The following is a 14,831-nucleotide window of genomic DNA, read 5'->3' on the forward strand; positions in this document are numbered from 1 at the left end:
CTGACTATTCAAGACAAAATTAGGGGTATTTTGCCTGCTCTAATAACACTTCAAACATTTGGAGGTTCAGTTTGTTTAAAAGAAGCGGAAAGAAACAGAGGCTGCTGTTTACTTCTGGCCTAATGAGTGCTTTGCACAAAGCACTTGTCTTCTGTGTAATCAACCAAACAAGATTAGTTAGGAAAGTGGAAGTGAGTCCCTGGAGGGCAAGGTCTTTTTTCCCTTTCCTCTCTTTTTCTCTCCTTTGACTTAGATCAAAGGCTCTTTCAGAGGTGTACTTTGAATGAAATATCACAGAATGTCCTTAAATATGAGCTCTGGGACTCCCCCCCCAAGTATTCATCCTACATGTCAAATCAGGGGACATTAAGAGCTGTGATTTAACTTGGTCACAGCAGTTGGTTCAGATGAGTAATTTCTGTGGCAATATGTCGATGTTAAAGCATGGTGAGTGATAACAAAGTGTATTTTGTGCATTGACTAATTATTTGGGTTAGTGCCTTTTCAAATTTTGAATAATAGTTTACTGTTAGTCATTAGTGGGAAATCTCCCACGTTCCACAGAATAGATTGAGAATTGTAAGCAGCCATCTGTCAGTTTGAAAGGGAAATTATACAAATATGAACATTTTGTGAACTATAAATAAGAGATATTTAAACTTCTCAGTGACTCACCACAGGTGGTGATCATCTTCCATCACTGGTCAGGAGTGCTAAAGAAATATATTAAACTGCCCTGTTACTGCAATTTTCTGTCAATAAAGGTAATACTCTGTTCTTACTCTTATTCACCAGCAGAGTTTGATCAAATATCGATAGCATTGATACCAGTCTTGGTATTGGTATCAGACTGATACTAGCGCGATAGGCTCAAAGTTCAAAAGTCTTGGTATCAGCAATACTGGCCCTGTATTTACTTGGTATCTGTACTAAATTTGCAGTATGGCACAGCAATACTTACAAGTCTCCTCAACTGTGCTAAATGTATTACTTTACACATAAAATAATTTATTTTAAGTGCTTGCATTACTTACATCATAGTCCCTACTGATCTGTAACGATGAGTAGCGATTGGCTGGAATAAGTATCCTCAACTACCAGACCAACTTTTCTTGACTTTGATGAAGGTGAAGCTTGAGGGGCGTGTTGAGATCAACATTTTGTAAGAGTGGATTATAAACAAGCCAGAATAATTCAGAGTTGTGTGATAGGTTGTATCAACTACCTATGTGAAGTGATGGTATGTGAGATAAAGTGGAGTTGTTAAATGGACAGTCAGTTTTGCTGAGAATACAGTTGAAATTCATTTAATTTCAGTGTTATTTATAGTGTTAGCTCACTAGCCACTGGATGTGATGAAAGTGCAGGGGGATTAAAGAAAACAACAGCAGTGAGGTTTGACCTCTGCCATGAGTGAAAGCTGGAAATATCAGTCAAAATAGAAATCAATATGCCAAATGGAGAACAACTTAGCTTAATGCTACTAGTCAAATGCAACAGGGCTGGAGCACTATTTCATTTTCTTTCACCAGCCTCCCTTGCTAGTAGTGCATGTAGCTTTGTGTTTGCTAATCTGCGTGGAGAGAAAGTACAGTGTTTGAAGTTCAAATGTCCCAGTTTTACACTGGGACCTGAAAGCAGCTCACATTTGTGGATCTGTGCGAGGTTGGCCCCGTTAAATTAGTCTCAAACTTGATCTGTTCGTATCGAGCGATTCGTTCGCACGTATAAGGTTTTGTGAGCAAGCGAGCGAGAGTTACGTGTAGTTTTAGACATTTGTACGCACAGAAATGTTTTCTAAAGGTAAAATTATCTGATTCGCGAGCTGACCTTAAAAAATGCGCGCAAACGACCAGTATTTCAGGTTTGGATGTACGTACACTTGTAAAATGGTTTCACGTGTGGTTTGATTGCTTTGCATTTGTCAGTCCTCAAAAGTTACAAATCATTGCACACATTTGTAAATATTAGGTTAGGGTCGTGGATCATATCGTACGCTTTTGCAACCTTTTTGAGTTTGGCTTAAGCAAGAGTGGCTAGAAGACTCCAGCTCTGTGGGTTGGTATGACGTCAAATTTAAGAAAGAGTGCGACATGATTCCCAAAGAGCAATCAGCTTGGCATGTCTCAGCACTGGATGCAGTGTGTTCTTAAAATATTTGAGGAAGCTGGACATGTGCAAGACAGAAACCTAAAGTAGCAAGGCTAAAAAGTTATCCACTGCAGCTGAGCAGTTTCTCTAATTCATGTCTTTAAGAAAGCGTTAAAAATGCAGGAAGAATTTGACACAGGACCTGAGCAATGCTTCTGACCCTTCAGTTGATTCATCTGCTGCTCAGTGAAGCCTCATCAGAAATGATCTCAGTGGAAGGGTTGCTGTCAAGAAGCCATTATTAAGGAAAAGAAACAGGGAGAAAAGTCAGAGGTAAGTACACAAGAACCAAAGTCAGTGGCAAGAGGTCTTATGGAGTAATTCATCCAAATTTTAGTTCAAATCATTAAACTGTACAGAGGAGATCAGGTGAGTGACAGTGAGTGTCTACAGCCACAGTGGAGGTGCTGTCATCAATTAGGGCTGTGTTTCAGCCAGTGGTGTTGGGGATGTGGTCAAAATTAATGGAATTATGGAGGTATAATAGTACCGTTAGATTTTAATCCACCATACAATATGCCCCAAATACTCTGCCAATGTGGTAAAAGCATACCTGGATAGACAAACACACAATTTAACACTATCAGCCATGGATTGGCCTCCCCAGAGCCTGCACTTCAATATTATTAAAGCAGTGTGGGATCATCTTGACAGAGGACAGAAAAAAAAAGGCAGAAACACCCAAAGAAGAGCTTTGAATGTACTGCAAAACCTGCAAACTCTTCCTGAGGACTGTTTAATGTATTTAGAGAGTTTAGGCTGTGCTGAAGAATAAAGGTGTTCATGCCAAATACAGATTTTTAAACTCATTAGAATTATGTAAATTTTGTTTGTGTCTTATATATTGTATTTCCATGTATGTTTGCACATGTTTGAATAAATCACTGCATCTATTTCCCATTTTCCTGGAAAAAAATAAAGAAATCAAAGGTGGCTCAAGTCTTTTGCACAGCACTGTCGTTTAGTATATTAGAGTCTAACTGGAATTGGAGCTGTCAGGGAAGGAGAAGTCCACAGCTAATAAGTCTACTCTGGGTCTGGAACACGCTGGTCTAGATGACACAGTGGAAACTGTGCAGTAACTCATGACCGTTAGACTTCAGGGTGTACTTAGTCTGGAGTCGCATTAAGGTTCACAGCTGCTGTAAATCACAATTTTAGTTTGAGAAAAGCATGAATTTTAAACTGTAGCCTAATGCAGCATACACTCTAAAATAAAATTGAGCTTAATATTTTTTTTATGATTTCCACAGTTAATATTTAAAGCCTTTAACACTTTCTATGTGCATATAATAAGAGGAAATGCATATAAATATATTGACTCGACTTTTCAATTACAGAGGTGTAGTTTTATGCATTTTGCATTTCCTGTGGCAGCTGTGTCATCTTTTCTGTCTGTGTGTACTAACAATAATCCAAATCCATTATTATGTAACTGTTGAATACAGATATTTATAATCTGAACATGCTGGAGATCATCATCCGTCGCTGCTGACCATGACAAGCACTTGGGGAAGCATGCAAACTGTTCTGTCATGGTAGGTTATTGCTTGTACCAAGCAAGAGATGAAATGTGACTGATGCAAGACTTTGCTTGACATCTATTTTTCCATTTGGCAGGGGACGATGGGTTGCCATAAGACTTGCAAGGTGGAGAAACTCCTGAGACAGTCTCAACGGGAAGTAGTGTGGAGCCAGAGACGAACGCTGGCCAGAGCAAAGAAGAACAGCTGGGTGAGAGGCACGGATAAAGTGAGTGTGGCGTGCTGTTTGAGTGTGTGCTGGTTGCTAAGCTTTCAGTGAATAAGATTTAACAGTGTCTGGACACTGTGGATCAGAATTTGTTGATGCCTGCAGCCATAATCTGACCTCATCCCGCACTCCTCAAACAAGATTCTTGACTGCCACTGAGGTTATTATTAACAAACTCAGCCATATGCACCTCTTAATAATCGTCTTGCCTCATATATTTAGCTATTAAATTAACAACATAACAGCGTAAGTAGTCCTTGCTGCTCATTAAATAGACTTAAAATGGATAGCTACAGTTAGGTCCATTAATATTTGTTTTGTACACCACCATATAGCTTTTAACTTTAAAAATCAATGTGAATGGAATTGAATTACAGTTTTTCTAAACAGCATGACGTACTTTAATTTTCTTTGGTGCTCTTTCAGGCCTTATGGTGTTGATGGGTTGGCCAGTGAGTTCATTCTCTTTAAGAATCTACGGATTGTTGATTTGGCCACTCCTAGAGTTTTTAGTGTCTCTGCAACATAGGTTGAGTTGGGAAAAGTAAAATGTTTTCTGATTTTTCTGTCTGTTTCAGGCTCCCTTTTAATTTTCTTTTCAAAATGCTTTTGAAATTGTGAAAAGTCTGGACTGCTGGCAAATCAGTTTAGCACCTGGACTGTCTGAATCTATTCCCATCTTTACTCTTGAGGAAAAATCCCAATACAAGATATTCACAGTCTTTTCAGCTGTTTGTGCTATAATTGCTGAAATTCAATTCAAAATAAACATATGTATTTTTCTTAAAAACTAAATATTGTCACTTTCAACATTTTGAATGTTGGGTACTCAGTTGCTTTCGCTGCGATAAACTGACAATCCAGGGTGTACCCTTGATCTTGCCCAGATAGATTGAGATAGGTTGCAGCACTCCTGCTGCCCTGAACTAGATAATCAGTTAAGCATCTAGATTCATAGACTCTTTAAATTAGACGATACAAAATGAAGGCTAAAGTAATTTTCCAACATTTAGGCTTCTGTCACACAGGCTTAGAGCTAGTTTGCAGAAGAATATGTATTTTTTGCGTGGTTGGTGAGTGACTGCTGGAGGTTATTGGTCGTCACTAATTGCCTGTATTTGCATGGTTCACCTTTAAAGAAAAGAAAAAACAGGTTGACAACCAACCTGGTTCAGTTTCACTGCTCCTTAGCAAGTAGTTGGTGAGTATTTGCAGACAAGTTGGTATCTTCTATTCAAACTACAGGTGACTGCAGCAATCTGCTCGTGACCAAAGCAATCACAAGATCTTTGGTGCAGCAGAAACTGTTGCTAGGTCAAAATGGTCAGCTAGCAAAAGTAAGCTACCTCTAGCAAACACTTGCCATTCGATTAGTAATACAATTCTTCCTTATGGACCCGTGGTCACCAGGGGCCATCTACACTGGAGCTTTATGTTACAGTCATGCTAGGGAGGTTTGCAGCATATCAAAAACTATTATTGGTTGCCTCGAACCAGGTGACCTGTGCAGTCACCTTGCGATTGGTTGCCCAGTACTTGAGGACGTTTCATGCTCAAATACTTGCAATAGGCTGCTGAATGAAAATATTGAATACAATTGCCACCACTTTTCCAAATCACAAAAGAGGTTGCTGTCCTGTTTTTACTCTAGTGTCGATATAAGCCATCACCCAGGCTTGCAGAGGGACAGGAGTGTGATGATGAGATTAGGCTGAAGCGCAGTAGACGTGGGACATATTATTAGTCTAGCACAAGTTAAACGCAGAGACAGAAAAGTTATTTTTTGTGTTTTGTACTTTGACCCTAATCACACTAAACTCTGTATTATCACATGGCAAATCTAAAAAAAAAGGGCGACCGTGGCTCAGGGGGTTGGGCAGCGTATCTGTAACCGGAAGGTCGCCGGTTCGATCCCCGGGCTCTCTGTCCTGGTCGTTGTGTCCTTGGGCAAGACACTTTACCCTACTGCCTACTGGCGTTGGCCAGAGGGGCCGATGGCGCGTTATGGCAGCCTCGCTTCTGTCAGTCTGCCCCAGGGCAGCTGTGGCTACAACCGTAGCTTGCTTCCACCAGTGAGTGAATGAATAGTGGCATTGTAAAGCGCTTTGGGTGCCTTGAAAAGTGCTATATAAATCCAATCCATTATTATTAAATTTTTCCTGTATAGGGGAATTTTATGAGCCCTCAAAGCTTTTACCAGGAGCCAAAGGAAAATCATTCTAGTAAAATATTTTTTAAATAGTTATTGTATTTGGTATGCCAATTTCAATAGTTTTTGATCATTAAATGGTCAGAAATACAGTATATGAAATACTGAGGCTTGTGTTAAAATAGGTTTATGCTTACTGTTACCCAGAAAGGCCCACTCTAAACCAGGAAAACCCCTGAAACTCCTGCCTGTATTTGTGCTTCTGTATCAGTCTTGCTGGAATGAGTTAAAAACGACACAGTTGGAAAGAAACTATTATGATAGTAACTGTTAGTGATAGCGATATACTCAAACCATCTTCCAGTTCCAGCTGCTGGAGCCTGTGGCAGGTGTATGATGTAAATTAACATAGCTTGAAAAAGCAAAGTGGTAACATCTGATGAGAACTATGTTGTGATACTTCTATCGTCAGCACACGATCTCTTCAGCGTGTTGCATGACTGGTATTTGTATTTGTATTTATTTATTTATTGTCATTGTCAAGAACAATGAAATTGCGTTTGGGGCTTCCATACAACCCAAAAAAAAGAAGAAAATAATAAATACCCCTTAAAACCCAAGTGTACATATTTAACCCAGTGTGCATATTCACAAAGTTAGGCTATTTGCTTGATTAAAGCAAATAGCCTAACTGCACCCTGCAGGTGCAGTAATTTACTTATAGAGGTAATAAGAGATGAGAATGGCAAGCTCATTCAGGCACCTGCAGAGAACCTTGTAGGGGTTTGTATTCACAGCCATTGTCTACAAGCCTCAAAAGGAAACCCACAATCCATACATGGACAGTTCTTTTGAAAATGTCTAAAATGTTTACATAAGGGTCCGACATAATAACAAGAGCAATGCAAGTGTTCAGAGGAGGGTGACGTAGATAGCATCAGGGTAGTTCGTGCTACAGGCAAACAGCAGGAGGCAGGGCAGGACCTGGAGCACTTTAATATGACTGAAGTCAGTGTAGTGGCCTGTAGCAACTGAAACCTGTATTTTTCCTCCCCCTTTTGAAATGTCGAAAAAATAACTGCAATCTGACCTCTACCTCTTTGTCATATGCACGTTATGAGTTATTTTCTGGTGAATATTGTCTGACCCCATCGACGTATCCAAATCATCTCCGTGCAAAAGCTGAGCTCTCCGTGTTCTATTTGTTGCACAGTTTTTGAATAATATTCCGAACTCTTCACAAAAGGGAATGCCAAAACAGTTGTTCACACCTCCGAATGTGTCTCAGTAAGCTGGGCGCAGGCAGGCCTGGAGCTGCTGTTCTGCCTTCTGACAGCTTTTGACAGCTGTCTGCCCAGGTTTGGTTCTCTTTAACATTCTAAGGTAGGCAGGCATCCACTGAATCATTATTTCAAGAATAAAATAAGCGAACAATTTGACGTACCCTGTACAGCTTTGCCCTCCCCGGGGATGAGAAAATACTGTGCTTCCAAATAGTTTAATAGACACAGTTTACCTCTAGTCCGTAACAGTTAATGGTTTTATTTAAATGCTGTGTCTACCTGTAGAGCTTCGGTGTGATGGAGACAGACATTTTAAATGTATTTGTAGCATTTACATCTGTGGAAAAACAGGGTAAAATCACACTTAGAAGTCCTACTTTGGTGAGATCTACAGTTACCTATAAAGGTGTGCTATACTGAACAGTACTTCCTGCTTATTATCAGAACTAAGCACCTCCCCATTTAGTGTTTACACACAGTCAGAGGACACGTGTGGGAACGGTTGACAATTGCTTGTGTCGTGGTTGCCTTGAGTCTTAAACAGATGCTGTGATAAATAGTCTGTCGATTGGGATTGCAGCGAGGGTCCCGCCGTAGGGGGAGGGAGGCCCCAAGACAGGAGGTAAGAGCCTGCTGTAGTTGCTAAGCATCAATGTTGAGGGAAGTCGTTTTGGGCCCTGCTCTTCCCGCTTCTCCTTTTCCCATAACAGAGTGCAGCACCACTGTCAGCCACAGAGGGCAGCCACACCACACATGCTGTGCTGCTATCCTCCACATCTCCCTGTAGTAAAAAAACCCAGGATGACCCAAATAATCCCCTTTAATACCCCTGTGCACTTGATTTCCCGATCTGCGATTGGACGGCCGCGGTATTGCTGCTGTTTATGACAGCTGATTGGTCTTGCCCAACTTGACAGCGATTGAGGCTTTGTCGAGCCGCTGGGCAGCCTCTGTGGCATGATGACCCATGATGAGGAAAGGCGGTGCTCCTGTATTAGCTTGCAAAAGAAATACAGTAGCTGGGAGGTAGTGCCACAAAGCTGGGAGCACTGGAGCTGGGGATGTCAGAGAACCTTGCATGACCTTGCCAGCTTCAATCATGGCTACTCATCAGTGGCTGGTTAGGTGAGCGGGCAGTAGGATACAGCACGCCGCTGGCAGCGTTTATTGACAGAATTGTCTGTGACTGCAGAGAACAGGACAGAGACGGTCCTGATTAAAGAGGACCAAAAGACATCGTGGAGAAGGTGCACTGCTCGGCACCACTGCACACTGCACTGCCTCTGCACCCCAGCGTGCGTGTGTCTGTGTGACTAAGCGTGCGTGCATGTGTGTGTGAGAGAGAAAGTGAGAGAGAGCGAGAGAAGGAGAGAGAGGAAGGGGGCGTGTTGATGTGTGTGCTCTGCTGCACAGCCACGATAGTGTGAACTGAATGATGCTCGCTGGCTGTCCCTCTCTCTCTCTCTCTCTCTCTGCCTGCGCTGCCTGGCTGTGCCTCTTTCTGCCGAGCATTGATGAACCATTTTATGCTACATCGTCCTGGTCCTGCTGCCGGCTGCTTCTCTTTCCTTTCGACACAGTAGGAGACACCTGCCATTTCCTCGTCGGCCCTTTCTGCTAAGGTAGTGTACCAATCTACTGTTGGCTGTCAAGCTGTGTATGTTTTTCCAAGCCGCGGATTGTTGCACTGACTCTGCTGCAGGCTTCCTATGCTGATGCTGATGCTGCTGCTGCTGCTGGTGGATGATCATAATATCTCTTAGTGGCAAACATAATTGAAATGCAACCCACTGCCTCTTACACACTCATAACCGTCTACCCTCTTATGCATGTCTTGGAGATGGATCAGCATGTTTTGAGCTGCTCTGCCCAGGAGTGTAGGTTTGACAGCACGGTGAAGAGCCAGAGGACATTAAGCATCATTTGCATGCAGTGAGGATTCATGCTTATTTTTTTTCTGTGTTGTTGGTGACCTGATGGGGAAACATGTTTAAAGCGTACACTTACCTTAGCATAGCTGGAGCAGTGTGTTTATGGTCAGTGTGTGTGATATAACATGGTCTTTGGGCTTGACGTTGGTCCCAGCTGTCACTGCCATGCCTGTCAGGAGATGTTTTCTGTAGATTGTATATGCAGAGGAGGTGTGTTTAGCTTTAGGTTAAGGAAACTAGTAGGATTGCTGAACTTATGTCAGTGAAGTGGAGATAGGAATACTAATTGGAAAAAGCATTCAACTGAAATGGATGCATTTGCTTGAATGGGTTTTACCAAATATTTGCTCAGATTATCCATTGTTTTCGTTAAGATAACAGTGTATACTGTCTGTGTGGCTGCGTGTGTGTGTTTCATAGCTGAAAGATGATACGGTGTGTATGTTTGTCCATTATAAATGGGTACAGTGTAAATATGCAAGGGGTAAAACTATTTCTGCATATTGCATTGGCTGTAGCAGATTGCAGCATTGGCAGCGGACATACAGGGATGTATTATGATTTTTACTGCGAGAAAATATTTTATGTGTATCTGTGCATGAATGCATGAGTGCCTCCCAAGGTCACTCATTTGCAGTGTTTCCAGAATTAGAACTGTCAGTCTCGATTCACACCTTGGGTATGAGAGAGTACTCTGACGCCAAACTCCCATCCGTGCCGTAGCTCCTCCTGTCCACCTCGACAAGCAGACATGGCCATTCATCATTTCGCTGGCGATCCCTTTGCTGGCAGCAGAGGGACTTTTATCCTCACTATGCACCGGAGGCAAGTTTTCATATTTCAAACCAAAAATTTGCGTGCTGTCCACGGAGTAGATTCCTAGAGGAGTGGCAGTAGGGTGCTGCTGGTGGTGGGAGGAAGTGTACTTTTTTTTTTTCCCTTTAAACCTAGCCCCAGGGTCAGATAATATTTGCATACGCAGCAAATGGGTGTGGTGAAACATGCTAGGGGTTCAAACATTTTTATTTATTTTGACTCGGAGAGAATACTGAATGTGAATTAGAAAAATTAATTTGGTGCTTGCCTTAATGGCACATGAATAAAACCGAAGAGCAGTTTAATGAGTTTAGTAGTGATGTAATGACTGTTTTTTAAATGAAAACAATTCAAGTACTAAATATAATTTTAATGAATTACTAAACATTAATTAAGTAAAATTATATTTTAATTATACCGGGGACAATATGTACTTGCTTTGCTGCTTTACTAATGTGTCAAGATTCTCATAAGCTAATCTGTATTCAATCTGCTACATACATATAAAGACTCTTTTGCTGAGAGCACAGAGAATGAATGAAAACAGTAAAGTTCTGAGTTGTGGGTTTTGCATACAAATGCACTTTTGATCCATTAAAGTACACAGATTAAGCTCGGTGGGATTTTCTCTTTCCTTTAGGGTGTTTTATAACATTTTATTGCAACTGCAAAGTTAAAAAGCTCATGGCAAAGAGATTTATTCTCTTCTTAAGAAAATATTGTTGCCTGATTGAATTATACTTTTTTTCCCTCTATCTTACCAGGTAACACATTTGTACACTTTGTAAGGCTAACAATCAAACTAGCATTAATTATATAATCAAAAACTAAAAAAACAACAACAATAAAATTCAACTGTAGCAAGTCAAATGTAAAATTAATAACTGCTTAGGGGGGGAAAAACAACATTATCAGCTGTCTGTTTGTGAAGAATTAAAAAAATGCAAAACTTTATCTTCACCAGAAAAGTTGTTGTTCCCTGTGGTGCCAGAGGGTAAGACTGCACTTTCCACCCACAGTGCTGCATACTGTGCCAAAGTAAGGACAGCTGTTTGACATAGACTCATAGTCAGTATAAAAAGCGGACATAGCTATTGTAATGTCAACCACTTGAAATGAAAGTTTTCAGCATCTGCATCTTGGTTTCAAAAAACTGGAGGACTGACTGTCAGCTGTTAGCTCATTGGCTAATGACGGGTTTGACACCTGGTAGCCAGTGAGCACAGATAAACTTTTTGAAACGAGTGAAAGACATACATTTTTTTTATTGAATATCACTCAAAATGAGTGACTGAGCCCATGAACTCATTAAGCAGATGTTTACAGACATCAAGTCTGGAACACGTTTTCCATATAAACTGGACCAGAACGCTTTTGCAACCACAATTATCGCCATCTGATGGTCTTCAAATAGAATTTCTGCAAAGGTTTAATTTTTCTGGATGGTTTATCCATGTTTAAAACCATCTACGTTCAACTCTCACTACTTTGGACAAAGCACGTCTTCACTGCTGGTTGTGTGGAAAGATAGCATTGAATGATTTAGTTTACTGTAATTATGGAACACAAGTGGTGGGATATTGTCTGAGTGATGGAATAAAACAATGTTAAGTCATGACATGTCTGGTTTTAAATTTCCTTCTGTTTTGCTAACTCTCTGGCTGTTCATGTCAACAAATGTAGGCTAATAAGATAAAAAAGCTAGCTTGTGGTTTGTAGCTAGTGTTTAAAAGCATCGTAAAACATTACTAATCAATGCTTTGGAATGATAGGGTGAGGTGTGTGTGGCTCAAATGGTTTGGTCTGTGTTTATTCTTTCTTTAACAAAAGGTATGCTATTACCTAACTTCTAGTTCAGTGAGTGTTTCACACAATGTGTGAGCAGACTTGCTGCACCATTGTACAAAATAATTTTGAAACCATGTGAACTGTGAATTTTGTGTATCATTATACAATCGGTGTATAGTTTTGTGGATAAGCCCAATAGCATTACTAAAATGGTAAATGGCCTGTATTTGTATAGCGCTTTACTAATACTAACTAATATGAAGAATTGCCTCCAGTGGTGGTATTGGAGAAAAACAGATAGAAATGGTCTAAGGTGCTTAACGTGCTTAGCACTTGGGATGTAGGATTGTGAGAGGAGCATGGTTCAGCATGGTCCTGAGTGACTAAAGCTATAGGCTATAGTAACAGCTGGAACACGGCTGCCGTTGGCGTCTGGATGTGGCCTGGATAAGGCACGTGACCCCGCCACAGTGTGAGGCATTAGTAATATGAACAGCAGGGTCCACCGCCGCTGTTACATAACACTATCTTCACTGGGAAATCTCTGTAAAGATGGCTCTGGGAGACTCTGTGACAGCAGAGTGAAAGTAAGTGCATCATCATTGTCTACAACTACATCGCTTGCTCTGATTGTCCCGTGCATGACAAAGCAAACATGTGTCCTCTGGGTATTTCATTTCAAATCTATGCTGCTTTTTTTTTTCTTTTTTCTTTTTAGCTTTATAAGCCTCAGGACAGATCCACCGTGTGCACATGTTCAGTGTATTTGTGTTCACGAGCTTGTCTCCAAATGTATGTATCGTCTTACGTATGCCTTTACACGTGAGGTTTTACATATATCTATGTTTATGCTTACATAGTGAACATGATTGTGTCACGCCATGGCTCCTGCAGCTCAAATGTAATGTAAGTAGATTGTGCCAGCTGTCATCACGGAGGCAGTTTGCTGTGATGGGGACTCGCTGCTGACAACACTGGAGGTCAAAAGGGAGCCACATGCAATTATCTGAGGAATCTGCCTGCATTCATAATTGATTGTTCCTGCATCTGATCAGGGCAGTCCACTCACTCAGTTGGACAACACTGCTGTAGTGTAAACACCATGAGAGTAGATTCCACAGAAGTTAGCTCTAATGATTGGCTGTTAGAGCGATGCTATTTTTTTGCCTCTAATTTACATGTTTGACAGAGTACTGACAAACCTGTAGGGCCTAAACAAAGCTTAGGCTGATGACATAGCTTATGAATCTATGTAGAACTTTCTTAACCATATATAGAAATTACATCAATTATATAAATCGCTGACCTATAACAAAGCCACTCTAGGGGTAAAATCTAGTTTGCTTAACTGATGCAACTTAAAAAGCAATTCAAGTATTTTGCAAATACAGAACAAAGTATTGAATTAGAAAAAAGCTCTATTTAAAAAAACACCAATATAAAATGCCACTTTTGCAATGTACATGAAATGTAGATACTTCATTACAGGTTATATAAAATACTCCACTGCGTACCAGAATGTTTGCTTTATTTTGGTATGTAGTTTCTATCAGTTGGACATCTGCCTTCCAGAAAGACCAGCTGGGGGTAGCACACCAAGCAGGATTGCTTAGGTTTCAGTAACAGAGGCTTAGAGGTTTCGTCGTGAAACACAGCCAACTTCCAGCCATCACGGAAAAATATCTATTCCCCTGCTGGTTGGTTGTAGTTGTCTACGCAAGCTTATAGTTGCCAATAAAAGAGCCTTACTTGTACTCTGCAAACATTTGCTAACTAACCACTGAGTGCTAGTGAAACCTGGGAAAAGCGTAACACAAACCAGAAACTGAGAGGAAAAGTTGTGCCTTCCCACTGCAATCAACATGTTTCAGACTTTGAAACTTTGCAACTTTGAAGGCGAACGTTTCCAGTTCGTGTCACACAGTTCAGCTACCACTTAGTGAATATTTGGCCAGTGTCTGTAGACAAGTTGGCGCCTTCCATACAAATTATAGGGAATCTGTGACCAAAGCAATCACAAGGAGGTTTTTGGTGCATTACTGTATACTGCTTTCAACCAGTTTTATCATTTTCGCCAAGTGACAGTAAGCAACCTCTCGCAGCCACTCTCTAACCAGTCGAGGTTAGAGAGTTTTCCCAAGTGTGGGCGATTAACTGATCTCTAGATCCAAGTTCCTGGGATGTAACCAGTATCCAGATCTTTTCTCATATCGTGCACATATAGCATTGTATATTCAATTTCAACCAATGATAATGACAAACATGTCTTCAGATTTCTTTAACGTTTAAGTGCTTGCTCATAGGGTGTCATCCGATTGTTGGGGTTTTCTCTGTATTTATAATGTAAAGTCTTTACATGACAATATACAGCACTTTGAGGCAACTGTCATGTTGCACTCTATTAACAAAATTCTATTTTGTGAACTCAGATCTTCAGTTGTATTCACAGATGTTCTATAGGGTTTGCTGAACCATTGCCTTAATCTTGTGTTGCTCCATTCTTGGACAAATCTGCCCAAGAGTTAAATACAGGGAAATATCCTTCTGTCTCCTTGTCCCTTCATCTGAGACTCAGTCCCATACACAGTGCTGCCACCACTATGTTTCAGAGTCTTTTACAAACACCAAACAGATTGCTATGTGGCTTTTACTTTGAGTGGTTCCAATCTATGCACTCAAAGACACAGCCCTGATTGACATAGTGCTTCTTGGATAGTCTTTGCTTTGGCTCACATCTCTACAGAGGACTTTAGAAGCAGCTTTGGAGTGACAGGTGGGTTCCTAGCAAATGCACCCCTGATCAATGATCTTATTGCTCAGTTTGGCCTTATGGCAAATTCTAGTGAGTATCCTACAGTTTGAGACTTCTGCATGAAAGTTACAAAGTGCAGTGTGGTCTTAAAGCACTTGTTAATACCATCATAACAATACTATTAGAAGTTTTAAAGATGATTGAAATCA

General features: G+C 40.8%; 1 protein-coding gene across 1 annotated transcript in view; it reads left to right on the forward strand.

Moving 5' to 3' along the window:
* The first annotated feature begins 1,699 nt into the window (after window positions 1–1,699).
* Window positions 1,700–14,831, forward strand: part of rimbp2b (RIMS binding protein 2b) — a 106,444-nt gene continuing 93,312 nt past the window's right edge. The window contains exons 1-3 of the mRNA XM_080894877.1: window positions 1,700–2,424; window positions 3,600–3,689; window positions 3,772–3,903. Of these exons, the coding sequence (XP_080751003.1) occupies window positions 3,687–3,689; window positions 3,772–3,903 (135 nt within the window). The 5' untranslated portion in view covers window positions 1,700–2,424; window positions 3,600–3,686. The remainder of the gene's footprint in view (window positions 2,425–3,599; window positions 3,690–3,771; window positions 3,904–14,831) is intronic.

The sequence above is a fragment of the Rhamphochromis sp. 'chilingali' genome, assembly GCF_963969265.1.
Source record: "Rhamphochromis sp. 'chilingali' genome assembly, chromosome: 10".
Lineage (NCBI taxonomy): Eukaryota > Metazoa > Chordata > Actinopteri > Cichliformes > Cichlidae > Rhamphochromis > Rhamphochromis sp. 'chilingali'.